Here is a 17521-nt window from a genome sequence, read left to right as displayed (position 1 = left end):
TACTCCAAACTGTTGTGTTTCCACAACATTCGTAAGTTCCCATAACATTCACAACAGACAATAACAAACAAGTTACGGGTATGCACTCCACAATGAGCTTTGGGCCAACGCATATTGTACCTCCACACCTCCAGGAGAGTGTTCTCTATAAGATGGCATTGAATCACATCTACCCAAATGTTTCTTTTGGGCACAGGACAATGTTAAACATAGCACCCATACCAAAATGTGTAGAGAAGAACCGGGGTATACACCATAAAACTTTGTGCCACCCCAAATCATGCATCTGCACCTCCAAGAGAGTATCTGCTACAAGAACACATCAAATATCCAGCACAATGCTTCTTTTGGACACTGTCAAGCATGACACTCCCATGGCAATAATATCCAAAATATGTAGAAAATAATAAGGAACTGTGTACGGACATAACAAAATAAGTTTTGGGTGACCCAAATCATACCTCCACACCTCTAGGAGAGTGTCCACTATTAGACAACATTGAAATGCACCTGGACCAATACTTTCCCTGAGCACCGTTAAGGGTACATATCCACAACTATAATAGCCAATACATGTGGGAAAGAGTAAGGAGTAGGAATTTACCGCTTCCTTGAATAAAATACAGTTTTTAAATGTTTTAACAACATAAAGGTTTTCTTGTGATACTGGATATATAATTTAATTGGATATTGTATATTGGGTACTGGACATCTTAACTATAATATTAGCCAAAACAACTGATTAGGCTGAAATAGAAAATAATGTTTGAAAGGTTGCTTTGTTTGGTACATAATGTTTAAGTAGATAATGACACTTCCTCTTATTTATTGAAAAAATGTAGAAAAGAATAAAGAACCGGGGGTGTACACCCCAAAATAAGCTTTGGGCCACCACAAACCATAGACTCACACATCCAGGAGACTGTCCTCAACGAAATGGCATTGAGTCGCATCCAGCTCAATGCTTTCCTTGGGCACGATACACTATAAAAAGGCATGTACCCATGGGCTGAGGGTGTATACCCCAAATTAAGCTTTGTCACTGCAAACCACACATCCGCACCTCTAGGAGAGTGTCACAGCACTGAGTCATGGCCAGTTCGATGTGAGGCCAACACCAAACACAAAACTCACAGCTAGGGTTGCTGTACTGTATCACAAAGAGCCAAAAAGGAGGACACGCTTGCCAACTTCTGCTTTTAACTATGGATTGCTGTGACTCTACCCATAAAAAAGAGGGTGCGTCCTGGGGAAAAAGAGAACATATGGCAACCCAATGGCAGGAGAACCAACCACCCCTTGCCTTTTGGGGATGGGAGGCAGTGTTGTTAACTACGTATTTTGCAGGACCCTTGCTTAAGATACCCTCCATGACCCATCCCGTCCATGTCCCTCTCACCACCTGCCCAACTCAACCAAACCTTAACCCAGGGGTTCCCAACCATGGGTCTCCAGCTGTTTGAGGACTGCAATTCCCATCATCCTTGACCACTGGTCCTGCTAGCTAAGGATGATGGGAGTTGTAGTAGAAATAAAAACAACAACACCCAGCTGGAGACTCAACTTTGGGAAACACCTGCCCTGCTTAGAAAGGCTCACAAGCTCTTTCTGCAGCCTACTGGATGGGGGCAGCCGTTGCCCAAAAACATATGGAAGGCGAGGCCGCGACAGTCGGGGTTCTCCAGCCTTGGTCCTCACTCCGTATGTCGTTGGACTATAGTTCCCATCATCCCTAACAACTGGCTATATATTTTTGTGGCCTTAACAACGTCTGGGGACCCAAGAGCTGACGGGCCTGAGAAACATCTGGCGGGAACAGCCGCGGCCGGCGTCCTTCCTCCGAGCGCGCGCAGTGCCTACCCCGGCGTTGCCTCAGAGGGGAAGCGGGAGAAGGACGGCAGCGGCTTTGACCACTGGGCTCTCCCCCTGTCAGGTTTCAGGAGGAGGCAACGGCGTCAGGACGCCACGGTTACCCTCAGCCACCGGCGCTTTTAAGTTTCCCTCACGCGGCGCGGACTACATTTCCCACCACGCACTGCGGCGCATATGCGGCGGTTCTCTCTTATTTCTACCCCGCCGGGCATGCTGGGTCGCGTAGTCCGCCTATCCCGAGGCATGCTGGGAAATGTAGTCGCGGCTGCTTCTGTCATGCTGCATTGAAGTCTCGCTGAACTCAATAGGACTCGCTTCACATTAAACATGCCTAGGTCGTGCTGCCCGTCTCTAAAAAGTCTTTTTATGCCACAGTTTTTAATATATTATTATTATTATTATTATTATTATTATTATTATTATTATTATTATGAATAATAATATTCCAAATGTGTTTTCATCACTCAGGGCTGCCTACAACCGATGGCGGGGGGGACGACCCCAAATAGCATAAAATAAGGACATTAAGCAGCAGCAAAAGGTGCTGAGGGCAGCGATAGACATGTTCTACCACTGGTCCCTCAGAGGCAAAATCTTGCTCTTGGCACCTGCCAACCATGCCAACGGCGAGAAGCCGATGACTGCCGTTCACGTTGCAGAAATGCCCTTTGAATGGCCGAGTGCATTCTGCACATGTGCAGGGGCACTCTTGCGGCTGTTATTACCCACTCTGCCTCTTTTCGGGGGGCTTCTGACTATCGTGTTTTCGGTGGCAGGTAAAAAGGCTCCTCCTGGCTTATACTACAAAAAAAAAAAAACCCACCGAAAATGTATGAAAGGATTTGAACATACAAATGACTGCAGGACATTGATCCTTAGAGTTTCATCCAAGTGGATTGCACATTATTCTGGAAGGAACCATAAAGGAATATGATAATGCAAGTTGACGCACAATAAAAAAAACTTGCCGCTTCCCAAGAATTAAGCCTCCCTTGCTTATAGCAAATGGAAATAGTTGTTGAAATGTACACGAATATTTCAGCTTTCGTGGCCTGGAGATAAGCTGGAGCCAGGAGCGGAAGAGCTGCCCTGATAGAACCAGTTTAGGTTGGTGGCCTTCCCGCTTTGGGGTCTGTCAGAAATCCTCCTCATTGCTCCAGAAGGAAACTATTCATTATTAACATTTAAAAAACAATTCTGGGGCTACTTTTTCTGGGTGGGTGGGGTGCAGCTTTAAAAGCAGGAAAACAGTTCAACCAACCAAACCATTCAACACCAAACCATGAAAATATTATCATTCTAGATTCTGGTGTCAAACACCTCATACTGGTTCTAGATTTGAAATTAAGATACTGTAAGCACTGCCAGGTTTCAGAGAAAGGCTCTTCTTACCTGTTCTCAGTCTTTTGGCAAAGGTTGCTCCAAGCAGCAAAAGGCCTATGAAATGGATTAGAGTCAACATTTCATGACTCAATTCAATTTCATGTATACTTGCACTGGGTAATCTCTGGCCTGGGGCAGCTAACTGGGAAGGTGTGTGTTCAGGTAGGTAAGTAGGTAGATAGGTAGGTAGGTGTTGCTTAGTGACCAATCAGAGTGGCATGATCCTCACCGAGGTAACATCTGCTCTGATCAACTATGTAGTTCTGAGGGAGGTTCTTCTCAGTATGTTTGGTTGAATGTCTCCCTGCTTTGTACAAGGCCTGAGGTAAGAATGACAAAACCCCTCTGTTCCTTCCTCTTCATATTATGTTCTGTTTTGTTCAGCTTCTGCAGCAAAGTGCTATCAAGACCTTTCTCCCTTTTTTCTCATCTGCCTTAATTAAGTGGTTTTGCCTGTACTCCATCCTTTATGCATACTGAGGTTGCAATCCTAAATACACTGGCTAAAGCAGGCCTGACCAACCTTTTTCATATTCCCTGTTAGCCAACCCTCCAAGCACTGTATGCCTGAGATTTTTGTTCTTTTCTCATTTTTCTTTTGTTTTTTGTCCCCTCTGCATCACAATTGCTTTATAATTGAAATTCTTTCGATAAAATATGAATACACACACAAAAAGCCAGCAATAGGTGTGACCCAAACACTGGAGTCTAGATGTGGCGCAGCAATAAAACTGCTAGCACATTACAAAGCTAAGCAGGGTCTGATATGGTTTTTAATTGGATGGGGAACCATGTGTTCAGATTCCAGCATTGCAGAAGGTTGGATCAGATGACCCAAAGGGTCCCTTCTAGCTACAATTATTTCACTCTTTCCTCATTCCTAAGCCTCTTTGCCTTTCACCTCCCTTTCTTTTGCTCTCACGTTTATTTGTTGTTACTCACCCTCTTTCATCCCCACTTTTCTGTTCTCTCATATCTTCTTTCCTTCCTTCTTCTCTCCTAATTCTTTCCTCCCCACCAATGCCCTATATACATCCATAGCACATATTATATACATATGCACACACGATTTCTACTTCCCTTTAAAAAATCTCAACAACTACAAAAATTATGCTTCCTGTGTGTGACCCACTTTAGGTCTGCAAATGACGCACTTATCCCAACCTACCAGTTAAATACTAGCAAACCAGGCGTCGTCAACATGTAGTGCCCTGAAGATGTTGGGATACAGCCTCCATCATCCCTGACTATTGGCCATGCCGGCTGAGGCAGATGGGAGCTGAGATCCAGAGTTGGTCACCTCTGAACAAGGCCATGCCAAGGCTCAAAACTACAAACCCCAAGCCCTAGAAGACATAGAATCATAGAACTCGAAAGGGACCACGATGATCATCCCGTCCAACTCCCTGCAATGAAGGAATCTTTGGCCCAATGACCCTGAGATTAAAAGTCTTGTGCATGAACCACTAATAAGGGGAAGTGTTTCTGCTCATCCCTGAAAGATCACCTCCATGTTGCCAGCATGAAAAACAAGGAATGGCTTACAGGTCAAGATGCATGGCTTGCCTGCCAGCTTGGGCCCTTGCACATGAAACACGAAACACTGTAAAAAGTAAAGTAAAGGACCCCCGGACGGTTAAGTCCAGTCAAAGGTGACTATGGGATGTGTGGCATTCATCTCGCTTTCAGGCCAAGGGAGCCAGCGTTTGTCCACAGACAGCTTTCTGGGTCATGTGGCCAGCAGGACTAAACCACTTCTGGCGCAACGGGACACCCTGATGGAAAACAGAGTGCATAGAAACGCCGTTTACCTTCCCGCTACAGCAGGACCTATTTATCTACTTGCACTGGCATGCTTTCAAACTGCTAGGATGGCAGGAGCTGGGACAGAGCAACGGGAGCTCACTCTGTCGCAGGGATTCGAAGCACCGACCTTCCGATTGGCAAGCCCAAGAGGGTCAGTGGTTTAGACCACGGCGCCACTCATGTCCCTATACAAAACACTGTACTGTGCTGGCAACGTATGAGAGGGGAAGTCCCACAAAACTGCCTCCAGGGGGTGCCCTCTTCCCAAATTTGCTCTCAGCAGGAGTAGCTGGCAGCTGGATCTCCATCCTACCAAAGGGGAGTCTCTATAGTGGCGGGGAAAGAAGCAAAATATACACAGACAAACAGCGTGTTTCTCTCTGCTGCTGACAGTTCTCTTCCCAGGACTTCATATCCCATCCAACTGGTTCCCGTCCCAGTTGTCACTAAGGGTGTCCAGCAGGCGTTGGCGTGCCAGGGCCCTCCGGAGGTGCATGCGATAGTCCTCCATCACCAAATCGTCCCAGCGCCGCAGTACGAAGTGGTTTTCGCCCAAAGTCAGTCCCGAACACAGGAGCTGGTTCCGTGTTCGGAAGTCTGAGACTGTGATTAGCCACCTGTGTGTGGAGATAGGGAAGGGGGAGACGTTTGTACTCTTATTTATTTAATAAAAAATACTTGTGGACTGCAACTTCCTTAACACACACACACACACACACAAATCAAGAGCTGCATACAACAATACACACAGTGCCCCGCTTGCTCCTCCTGCCAACCATAACAACTACAGACCCTCCAGTGTCCCTATTTTCCAGGGACAGTCCCTGATTTAGAGAAGCCGTCCTGGTTTCCTATTTGATCCTGGAATGTCCCGCTTTTCCTTAGGACGTCCCTATTTTCATCAGAGAAATGTTGGAGGGTATGGAGTTATCCGACTCCTGAGCCATGTGAAGGCAATCCTGTATAGGGAAGACTTTAAAAAAAAATGTTTAATGTTTTATTATGTTTGGCGCTGTGGGTTAAACCACAGAGCCTAGGACTTGCCGATCAGAAGGTGGGCGGTTCGAATCCCCACGACAGGGTGAGCTCCCGTTATTCAGTCCCTGCTCCTGCCAACCTAGCAGTTCGAAAGCACGTCAAAGTGCAAGTAGATAAATAGGTACCACTCCCGCGGGAAGGTAAACGGCATTTCCGTGCACTGCTCTGGTTCTCCAGAAGCGGCTTAGTCATACTGGCTACATGACCCGGAAGCTGTACGCCGGCTCCCTCGGCCAGTAAAGCGACATGAGCACCGCAACCCCAGAGTCTGCCACGACTGGACCTAATGATCAGGAATCCCTTACCTTACCTATATGTTGGAAGCCACCCAGAATGGCTGGGGCAATCCAGTCAGATGGGCAGGGTATAAACAGTAAAATTGCCTAACCCATGGGTAGGCAAACTAAGGCCCGGGGGCCGGATGCGGCCCAATCGCCTTCTCAATCCGGCCCACGGACGGTCCGAGAATCAGCGTGTTTTTACATGAGTAGAATGTGTGCTTTTATTTAAAATGCATCTCTGGGTTATTTGTGGGGCATAGGAATTCATTCATCATCCCCCCCCCCAAAAAAATATAGTCTGGCCTCCTACAAAGTCTGAGGGACAGTGGACCGGCCCCCTGCTGAAAAAGTTTGCTGACCCCTGGTCTAACCTGTTCTTCCGTCCAGCCGTCCCACAGATCACATTGATGTTCTCAAACTGGATGCTGCGCAGGAGTCCTGACTCAAACGCATCTGGAATGGCTTCCTCTACTGCTGCCAGGACCTCTGCATGGTTCATCTCCTTTTCAGGCTAAAAGGCAAAGGGAGACTCCCAAGTCATCAGCTGCCATTCCATCCACTCAGACCACTCACTGCGAGGTGCAGCAACCTTCTTAAAGGAAGTCTAGGAAATAGGAAATGTACAGCTAAGCCAGTCTTTCTTTCAGGACCTTCAGTTACATTAGACTCTGCACTGCACTCTTTTGCGTAAGATATTCTGGGCACCACGATTTAAGAATTGGAAGGGACCCCAAGGGTCATCTAGTCCAACCCCCTGCAATGCAGGAATCTCGGCTTTATAAAGCATCCGTGGCAGATGGTCATCCAGCCTCTGCTTAAAAACCTCCAAGGAAGGAGCGTCCACATCCTCCCAAGGGAGACTGTTCCTCTGTTGAGCAGCTCTTATGGCCAGAGAGTTCTTCTTGCTGTTTAGTCAGAATCTCCTACCTTGTAACTCGAAGCCATTGGTTCGAGTCCTACCCTCCAGGACAGAAGAAAATAAGCTTGCTCCATCTTACATGTGACAGTCATGTGACAGCAATATTGTCTTTATTGATTTGTACCCCACCCATCTAAGTGGGCTGCCCAGACACTCTGGGCAGCTTCCAACATATACACAGTAAAACATTCTAAAACTTCCCTAAACAGGACTGCCCTCAGATGTCTTCTTAAAGTCAGATACAGTGGAACCTCGGTTGTCTAACGCTTCAGAAGCTGAACAATTCGGAACCCGAACGCCGACAACCTGGAAGCGAATGCTTCCATTTTCAAACGATTTTCAGAAGCCAAATGTCTTCCAATGTGCATTTTTCATTTCCCCCCCTTTGATTCACGGTTTTTGAACTTTTTGGAAGGCGAATGGTCTTACGGAACAGATGATGTTCAAAAACTGAGGCTCCACTGTAGTTGTTTATTTCGTTGGCATGTGATGGGAGGGCGTTCCACAGGGCGGGCCCCACTACCAAGAAGGCCCTCTGCATGGTTCCCTGTACCTTCACTTCTCGCAGTGAGGGAACTGCCAGAAGGCCCTCGGCGCTGGACCTCAGTGTCCGGGCTGAACGATGGGGGCGGAGATGCTCCTTCAGGTATACAGGGCCAAGGCTGTTTAGGGCTTTAAAGGTCAGCACCAGCACTTTGAATTGTGCTTTGAAATGTGCTGGGAGCCAATGGTAAGCCTTTTAGGACCAGTGTTATATGGTCCCTGCGGCCCAGAGATTCCACACCCCCAGTCTGTTCCTCCCACCTCCCACCAGCCAATGGATTCCTTCCTGAAGACTGACCGGACTCTCCAGACAGAGGCAAAGGGGCCGGGCAGCTGGTGGCTTGGGGAACTTGCGAATACACGGGATTTCCATGTCCAGTGCCTCATATTCTGCAATGATCCGCTTCAAGTATTGACGCCTGGGGAGGGGAAGTGTGGGGAGGGAGAAAGAAAGTTGAAATCTCTACACCACACTGTTGATTGGTTTTATCTTAGCTACCTACTACATATTTTGGAAACTTGTTCATTGTGCATCAACACCTTTTAAGGCAGAGCTGTAGCTCTGGTGGGGAGCGGGGGCTAGCGGGGTTTTTTGCCCCAGGTGAAGCCTCCAGAGGGGTGCCTCTGTGTGTGTGTGTTTGTGTACACAAATGCACATGGGGAGGTGTGCCAAGCTGGATCTTTGACCTGGGTGAAATAAAGCCTAGTTAATTTGGAAATATATCCCGAGCCTTTCTCTCCTCCAGAGGAAACCAAAGCTGGATAACCCTGTCCCTGGAAATTACATTCTTATGACCCAGGAAAACACTGACATAAATAGTACTTACGAGGTTTTACGTGGCGGGGGACAATGCTGCTCCAAGTCAAGGAACAGACAAGAGGTTCCTTCTTCACTCTCGCTTTCCGGCAGAAGAAGGGCTGCAGAAGGGAAAGGAATGATAAGGATCATCATAAAAATCACATATGGGCAGAATGTGAGACCTGCATTGGCTCCCAGTATGTTTCCGAGCACAATTCAAAGTGTTGGTGCTGACCTTTAAAGCCCTAAATGGCCTTGGAAGATTCTTATAGGGTTTTAGCCCCCTTCTCGGGACCACGAGGGGAAGGAGCTAAATCTGGGATTCAGATTCTAATAAAATGATTCCAATAATTAGAAATGAGTTTTAAAAGAGGGATTTGCTGTACCTGACTGGGTAAAGAGGAACACAAAAAAGGGAGGCGTGAGGAAGTCAAGAAAGAAGGTTAGTTAAGTATGAATTGAAAAATTGGAGTTTTTATTTCTCTTTTTAGATTGGTGTAATTTTATTTTTCTGTATTTTTTATTTTCTGAATTTTTGATTATGTTTGTTTTTCTTTATTTGTGTTGTAGTTATATGTTTTTCATTCTGTAAAAGCTTAATAAATATATTTTTTAAAAAATAAATAAATCTGGGATTCAGGTAACCAGGCTATTTTCACACACACACACACACACACACACACACACACACCCTGCCTCCAGCCTCCCCATTCTATAGATCAAACCGGCTATAGCCAATATGGTGCTCTCCAGACAACTTGAACTACCATCAGTCCTGGGCTGCCCCAGCCAGTATAGCTCAGGAACGATGGGAACTGTGGTCCAGCAATGCCTGGTTGGCCGCAGGTTCCCCATCCCTGCCCTAGATGCTTGCAGAATTGAGTTCCTTCGTCAGCCTGAGCCTTCTCCTGCCTCGCTCCTGGCTGTGCTTCCCACCCCTCAGCTCCCTTCTTCCTCCTCCTCATTTCACTGCTACATTTTTCCTGGCATGGGTTCAAACTCTACTGTGTTTAGGACTGGATAATTATGTTAAAAGCCAGCGCTGGCAGCACCAGCATCTTCTTCCAATGGGGTGCTGCAGGGAAAGCGGCAGGGAGAAGGAACATGAGCAGGGCTTTGTCAGCTGAAGCCCCCAACGCTTACAGAGGCCAAGAATGGGGAAGGGCTGTGGCTTAGTGGTAGGGAATCTTGTTTCCATTCAGAAGGTTCAAGCTGTGCAACCAAGTCTCCTTATTTTCCAGGGACAGTCCCAGATTTGCAGAAGCCGTCCTGGTTTCTGATTTGGTCCCAGAATGTCCAGCTTTCCCTGAAGACGTCCCTACTTTCATCAGAGAAATGATGGAGGTTATGTTAGAATTCCTGCTCCATGATTGCAGTCATGGGATTTTTGTCTTTCACATGACGGTGTGTGTTTTGACTCCACAGAGTGGGAAGTGACGGAGGCAGGATGTTTGTGTTACTGTGTTCCATGAAGTGGGACTTTGTTCTTTGTTCCAATCAGGCATGTGTCTCTGCCAGGGTCCTACTCGAGTGTAGGCTGAACTCCTGACAGGTTTCGGAGTTATGTGACTCCTGAGCCATCTGAAGGGAAGTTTTTTGATGTTTAATGCTTTATTACGTTTTTATAAATGTTGGAAGAAGATCAAACCTATCCATTCTTAAGGAAATCAGCCCTGAGTGCTCGCTGGAAGGACAGATCCTGAAGCTGAGGCTCCAATACTTTGGCCACCTCATGAGAAGAGAAGACTCCCTGGAAAAGACCCTGATGTTGGGAAAGATGGAGGGCACAAGGAGAAGGGGACGACAGAGGACGAGATGGCTGGATAGTGTTCTCAAAGCTACCAGCATGAGTTTGACCAAACTGCGGGAGGTAGTGGAGGACAGAGGTGCCTGGCGTGCTCTGGTCCATGGGGTCACAAAGAGTCGGACACGACTAAACGACTAAACAACAACAACAACAAAATATGTTGGAAGCCACCCAGAGTGGCTGGGGCAATCCAGACAGATGGTCAGGGTATAAATAGTAAAATTATTATTGTTGTGGAATAGGATGCCTCTGTTTTCATCTGTTGGGGGTTATGTCTTCAAGCAGGCCTGAGGATGACCTCTGCCTGAAATCTTGGAACCTGTTGCCAGTCAGTGCAGACGGCATTTAGCTAGATGGTATATGGCTGCTTCCTATGTTCCTAATAGTGTTTAATGTGTCTTGTGACCCTTACTTGGCTCCCACTGGATGCCGGAACCGGAACGCAATTTAGCCCCTTCATTCTCATCTTCTTGCATCCTAGGGAACAGGGGAAAACAACATGGGTTAAGCCTGCTTGGTAATAACCGAAATGTGGCCTCCCCACTCCCCCAACCCCCCCCCCAAAAAAATATGCTGTGCTTTTGCATATGAAGAAAGAGCAGTTGTGCCTTCCACACCTTTTAGATTCTAAAATGAAGAAGGAATCTCTCAGTTCCCACCCCCAAATGAATTATTGCATTGATGTAACCAGCGGTGGTTGGCGTGCAGTGGGTTTGTTTATTTTATTTATTTCATAAAACTTACACGCTGCTTGACTGTAAAAACCTCAAAGCGGTTTACACAACAGGTTGGTTAGTTTTGTGGGCAATTGCACGGCCGTCTGGTGTTTGCACTTCCAGGCAAGGAGGGAGAAGGGACTTGGTTGTGCAAAAGGCAAGGAAGGCCAACAGTAGGTGGCGCCAGAGAGCTAACTGATTCTCATTTTATCTCAATCCTCATCCTATACTGGTCAATTGAAATAAATGTGTTTTAAGCATGTGACACCAGAGGGCGCTGCAGAGCAATGTAAAACCATCAATGTAAAATTGCATTGAGAGCTGTATATTTCTCTTTTTTTAAGCGTTTTTACAGTCAGTGTAGATCCAGCCCCTACTGAGTTCTACAAAGGCAAAATGCAGACTAAGGAGAAGGAAGCTTACAGTCAGTTTCAGCCATCCATGGTTAGGGTTTACGACAGCAGGCAGGAGGAGGCTGGCAAAGGGCAGACCGGTCGAACACCGCTCCCATATCTGCCATAATAAACCACTGGGTTTCATGCCACATTTTAAATAAGCAACTGCACAGATTAACTTATGGAACTCTCTGCCACAAGAGGCAGCAGTGGTCACTAAGCTTACTTGGGCCTGGAAAGGGCATTAGGGGAAGCATATGGGGAAGGAAAATATGAATAATAGCTGCTAGGCATGATGACTAAATGCTGGCTCTGGGATTAGAGGCACCTTGCTACTGAGTACCGTAATAATAATAATAATAATAATAATAATAATAATAATAATAATTGCTAGCTGCGCCTTTGGTCTTAGCCAGCAGGGTTCTTCTTGTGTTCTTATGTTCTCTGTTTTATTTTTGCCCTCCCCAAAGCAACCCTGATAAATTAGTAGGAATCATCTCATTTTACAAGGAAGAATAAGAAGCTGAGATGGAAGCACACTGAGACTTTTCTGACGTTATCCCGCGCATTCTGAAGCAGCCATACATGTCGTTATGTTTCGCCATGGGGAGCCTGTGGGGAAACACAGCCTCATCCCAGGAACTGATCTCCCCATTTCACATTTGGAAGGATTCGCCTATTAAAGAAATTCGGCACAGTTTGCATTTTAAATCACGAAGCCATACGCCCCAATTTGCACTCCCCCTCTAACGTGAGCCGAAATCCAGCTACCCTTTGAAAGCCTCACCTCTCCAGATTTTGTGATGCGGTCCTCCAACCGCAAAATGTGTCTGTTGGGGGAAAGCTTTCATACAAATTCAGGTATTTGCGTGACAGCGACATACAGGAATGCATTACAGTATATCAGTGGAAATCGCTTGCAAAAAAAATATATGTGTACATTGGGCAAAATTCATAACGTACATAAATATGCATGTGTCTATTGAGAGAGATCTGCACCAGAATGCTGAGGAATTTGCACTGTGACTTTTTATTTTATAGTTTTGTAAACCTATGGGGAAGTGTGGCAACCTGGATTGAAGACTGAAAAATGAGAAAAACCAAAATGGACAGATTCATCCACTCCTGTTCTCCATATAGATCAGGGACATCATGTTGGGAGACATTTACATTGCAGGGATGAGAATCAATTGTCATGGGGAGGGCAATCAGGGCTTGCACAGAAAGAAACCAGCTGCATGGATTGTTTTTTTATTCCCAACACGTTTTGATCTGTACTCTTCCTCAGCAGGGTAATAAGGACTGTTCTAAGACAGGGTAATAAGGACTGTTTAAACATGCTTCAAAGCAGCAGCTTAACTCAAGCCGCCCATCTGGCTCCTGCAATCAGGGCAAATTTACTTTGACATGTGTTCCAGTCCTTCAATCACAGGGTACTGGAGCGCCCAGTGCCCCAGTTTCCAAACCTGGCACCTCCAGTTAAAAAAAAGACTCAGATAACAGATAGACCTCTCTGCCTGAAGACCCCGGTGAGCCACTTGCTCACCAAACTTTGTTTCCCAAACTTTGGTCTCCAGCAGTTGTTTATACTACAACTCCCATCATCCATAGCTAGCAGGACCAGTGGTGAGGGATGATGGGAATTGTAGCCCCAAAACAGTTGGAGTCCCAGGTTTGGGAAACCCTGGAGCAGATCATGCTACAGGTGTGAGGAACCTTTGAACCTCCAGATGTTGTTGAACCACAACTCCCATCATCCCTGTCGATTGGCTGACTGTGGCTGGAGCTGATGGGAGTTGTAGATCAACGACTGCCCATAGCTTCTGGACTGGGCTAGATGGACAAGCCATCGGCCGTGGAATAAGGCAGATTCCTTGGAACAGGACAAAGAGTCTATCAAAGAACCTGGTTGTTCAGTCAGTAGAGCAAGAGACTCTCAATCTCAGGGTTGTGGATTTGAGCTTTGGAATAGATTCCAGCATGGTAGGAGGTTGGACTAGATTACCCTTGTGTTCTCTTCCGACTCTACAATTCTATGTTTTGATTATTCTGTGAAAAGAAGATAACCACAGCAATATAGGAGCTGGGACTCAGCTACATTAGTAAAGAAAATGTGCTTTATATGAGTTATAGCACTGTGACACCAGGTGGCTCTGTGGAGTCCTGTCTTTCGCCAGCGTGATTTCCCTTAATGAAGTTTACAACGCGTTTCCTGAAACGCATATTTTGATGGGTCTAGATCCAGCCTTACAGTTGATTCCAAGGTCCTTCTCTGCACAAACGGAAACCTAAAAAGGAACTGAAATTTATATGCCCCTGCAGCCCAAAATAAGCTTTAATCTATCTCAATAACACAAACATCCCATGCCCAGTCAAACTGGGGGGGCTGCAGCACCAATTAAAACATGATGAGCCCAAATGGCACTTACAAAGAAGGAATGGAGGAGGGTGCACCTCATGATAAGCTTTGGGCCACCCCATAAACCTTAGTTCCTTTCAAAAAGTCTACTGACTGAGCTCTTTTTTGAACATTTGTGCAAGTACAGAACTGGGAACTAGTAACCAAATTCATAATAGTACACAGAGCTAGGTAGGGATAGGAAACCTGTGGCCATTGAGAGGTTAAAAAACGGGTAAAGGTAAAGGACCCCTGACAGTTAAGTCCAGTCGCGAATGACTCTGGGGTTGCGGTTCTCATCTTGCTTTACTGGCCAAAGGAGCTGATGTTTGTCCGCAGACAGTTTTTCCGGGTCATGTGGCCAGCATGACTAAGCCGCTTCTGGCGAACCAGAGCAGCACACGGAAACGCCATTTACCTTCATGCCAGAGTGGTACCTATTTTTCTACTTGCACTTTGACGTGCTTTTGAACTGCTAAGTGGGCAGGAGATGAGACCGAGCAATGGGAACTCACCCCGTCGCGGGGATTCGAACCGCCAACCTTCCGATCGGCAAGCCCTAGGCTCACCATCCCTAGCTATTGGCCCTAGTGACTACAGCTGATAGGAGCAGGAATCCAACCACATCTGGAGAGGCACAAGGATCCCACACCCCTGCAGTAAACCTGCCCTCTAGCACCTGCCACCCAAACCACTCAGTCACTCCCCAAAACAACATGGCATCCTCTGGAATGAATAGGCTATGGAGGCAGATTCTCCCAGTTCAAGGCCTCCACAAGTCTGGCATCCCTGCCTAGCCTCCTCCAGCTAACCTTATCTTTTTTGTCTGGTTTAAGAGGTTTCAGCCTTCCAGCAGGTCAACAGCAAAGATTCAAAACCAGTTCCGGGGTTCCAGAATGCTGACTCCGCTGCAAGGGAGGGGGATGTAGAAGATGGAGAGATTGCCAGCAGGTGGAGCCAGAGCCAATGGCACGCAGAGCCAGCTCATTGTCAGAAGCGAGCCTGCAGCAAATCACACGGAGTGGGTGAAATTAACTCCTTATTAGAAATGCAGGATCCACACAGGCATACTGGGCCTAATGAGCAGGTAGGTCTTGCCCCCTCCCCCATATGAGGCAGTTGCAGAAACTAAAGTTCCCCACCTTCCCACAGCCACCTAAGTCTATTCCCCTCCAGGGTTTTTCCCCAAGCAATATGAGACTATGCCAGCATACCTGCCTTTGCTCCTTCCGCTTCATGCCCTCCTGGTCCCGGGGGACCAGGAGGGAGGCGAGCTTGTTGCAGCAGGAGGGGAGATCCCCGTGCTCCTTCAGCAGCCTGACTCATCTCTGCCTCTTGGCCTCTCACCTTCCCTGCTTCTGTTTCTACTTCTTGACTTTAGTTTAACGCAGATTCTCCCCGTTACCTCTTCAGTTTCCAACTCCTCCTCCCAGTCTTCTCCCTCTGACCACTTATTGACGTCCTACCACCAATTCCCTTGTATTGAGCCTTCTTCCCTTGGGGGTTCCCCAGCTGCTTCCTCCCACCATTCTTCTGCATCCATCGTCCAACCAGTCAATGGACGATGTTGTTAGTCCTGTTGACATTTCCATTCCACCTTAAGGAACAGACATGGGATTGTCATGTGTCACATGTCTGTTTACATTCCAGCACGGTATGCTGGGAACTTCCGTTGTGTGTATAGTTTTTGCTTTTAGCTGTTCTCTCTGAGACGACATGAGAGACGACATGTTTCTTTGTCCTGATTTATGATTAATAAATCTGTAGTTGTAGCATGCTTCCACAAGCCTCACGCCTATTCTGTGTGCCCAGTTCGATCTGCTGATAGTGTGCCCTGGCTCTCAAACCCGGGTCGCTGATTTACGTCGGAACTGAGGCAGGTGTCTTCGCAGCGGGACGGCTGGAAGGGAATGGCCCAGCAGAGGCTTGCCTCCCGGCCCTCTGCATGTTGACAAGTCCAACCCACTGATGTAGTTAGGTTAGGCTGTGTTGTTTAATCGTTTAGTCGTGTCCGACTCTTCATGACCCCATGGACCAGAGTACGCTAGGCACTCCTGTCTTCCACGGCCTCCCGCAGTTTGGTCAAACTCATGTCAGTAGCTTCGAGAACACTATCCAACCATCTCATCCTCTGTCGTCCCCTTCTCCTTGTGCCCTCCATCTTTCCCAACATCAGGGTCTTTTCCAGGGAGTCTTCTCTTCTCATGAGGTGGCCAAAGTATTGGAGCCTCAGCTTCAGGATCTGTCCTTCCAGTGAGCACTCAGGGTTGATTTCCTTCAGAATGGATAGGTTTGATCTTCTTGCAGTCCACGGGACTCTCAAGAGTCTCCTTCACCACCATAATTCAAAAGCATCAAGTCTTTGGCGATCAGCCTTCTTTATGGTCCAGCTCTCACTTCCATTAGGTTAGACTATATAGACTTAAATATCTTACAGGAGAGAGGCTCTTCAGAGGATGCTGAATCTTACTTTGCTTACTTCAGAATGTGGCAAGCCAGCCCCACTCCATTTGGGGGTCCACCAGCTCATTCTGCTTAGTGGAGCCTGGGACCTTCCCCCCCCCCCAAGTCCTACCCTGATGGTCCCACTGCCTGCTTCCTCTTTCGGTAGCACACGCAGCCAGCAAAGCCCTTCAGTGAACCACATGCAAGGTAAATGCCATTCCCTGTCCTGCCATTAACAAGAAAACTGCAGAGGTTTTAATTAAGCTGCCTCTTTGGAAGGGTCTCTGGCTCTGCAGCATCTCTCCCGTTTATGCTGAGATGCATAATAGACAGAGAGCTATTTGGAGACCCCGGTAATATTTGCAGTTCCATTTGCCAATCACCTTGTTGCAGAGTGCCAAAGATTAGCTAGCATCCTGGGGGAAAAATTAAGATGCTGAAAGTCCCGAGGAGTGAATTGCTTTTCCTTTTTTTTAAAAAAAAATTAATTTTTATTGGTTTTTACAACATAGAAAAACAAAAACACATACAAACAAACAAGACACGACTTCCCCATACCTCCCCTTCACTGCATCCTTATTTTAAAAAATAATTATTATTAGCAATCCTTCAATCCTTTTTTATCCCTAACTTCCTTGACATTCTTTTAAGGTTAAATTTTCACAGCTGTAATTCTCTGTTTCATACCCCTTGACATCTTAGCATTCTGAAATTTTACAACAGTTCTTAAGATATACTTTAAATTTTTTCCAGTCCTCTTCCACTGTCTCTCTCCTCTGGTCACGGATTCTGCCGGTCATCTCTGCCAATCCCATGAATTCAGTCACCTTAGTCTGCCATTCTTCCAGAGTAGGTAGTTCTTGAGTCTTCCAATACTTTGCCAAAAGAATTCTTGCTGCTGTAGTTGCATACATGAAAAATGTTCTGTCCTTCTTTGGAATCATTTGGCCGACCATGCCCAAGAGAAAGGCCTCCGGTTTCTTTACAAATGTCCACTTAAGGATTTTCTTAATTTCATTATAGATCATTTCCCAGTAGGCCTTAATCTTTGGGCAGGTCCACCAAAGATGATAGAAGGTTCCTTCGCATTCATTACATTTCCAACAATTATTATTGGGC

General features: G+C 46.7%; 1 protein-coding gene across 1 annotated transcript; it reads right to left on the bottom strand.

Moving 5' to 3' along the window:
• Positions 1-5434: 5434 nt before the first annotated feature.
• On the bottom strand, positions 5435-13910 carry LOC309354293 (uncharacterized protein C19orf81 homolog). Its single transcript, XM_081884435.1, has 6 exons — positions 12347-13910; positions 10861-10925; positions 8670-8760; positions 8141-8261; positions 6752-6891; positions 5435-5678 (listed from the first exon to the last, which is right to left on the bottom strand). The coding sequence occupies exons 1-6, from the start codon at positions 12451-12453 to the stop codon at positions 5471-5473; spliced, it is 732 nt and encodes a 243-aa protein (XP_081740561.1). The 5' UTR covers positions 12454-13910; the 3' UTR covers positions 5435-5470.
• Between the last annotated feature and the right edge of the window lie 3611 nt (positions 13911-17521).

The sequence above is a fragment of the Podarcis melisellensis genome, assembly GCF_964234715.1.
Source record: "Podarcis melisellensis genome assembly, chromosome: 13".
Classification (NCBI taxonomy): Eukaryota; Metazoa; Chordata; class Lepidosauria; order Squamata; family Lacertidae; genus Podarcis; species Podarcis melisellensis.
This window is presented reverse-complemented; position numbering and strand designations above follow the sequence as displayed.

What these genes read in the sequence shown, in the direction of transcription:
- LOC309354293 (XM_081884435.1), bottom strand. Translation starts at nt 12,453, where the DNA reads ATGCATTCCTGTATGTCGCTGTCACGCAAATACCTGAATTTGTATGAA. An exon ending in GCATCACAAAATCTGGAGAG is followed by an intron (nt 10,926 to 12,346) that starts GTGAGGCTTTCA and finishes CCTGTTCCCTAG; the next exon opens with GATGCAAGAAGATGAGAATG. An exon ending in CGGCATCCAGTGGGAGCCAA is followed by an intron (nt 8,761 to 10,860) that starts GTAAGGGTCACA and finishes TCCCTTCTGCAG; the next exon opens with CCCTTCTTCTGCCGGAAAGC.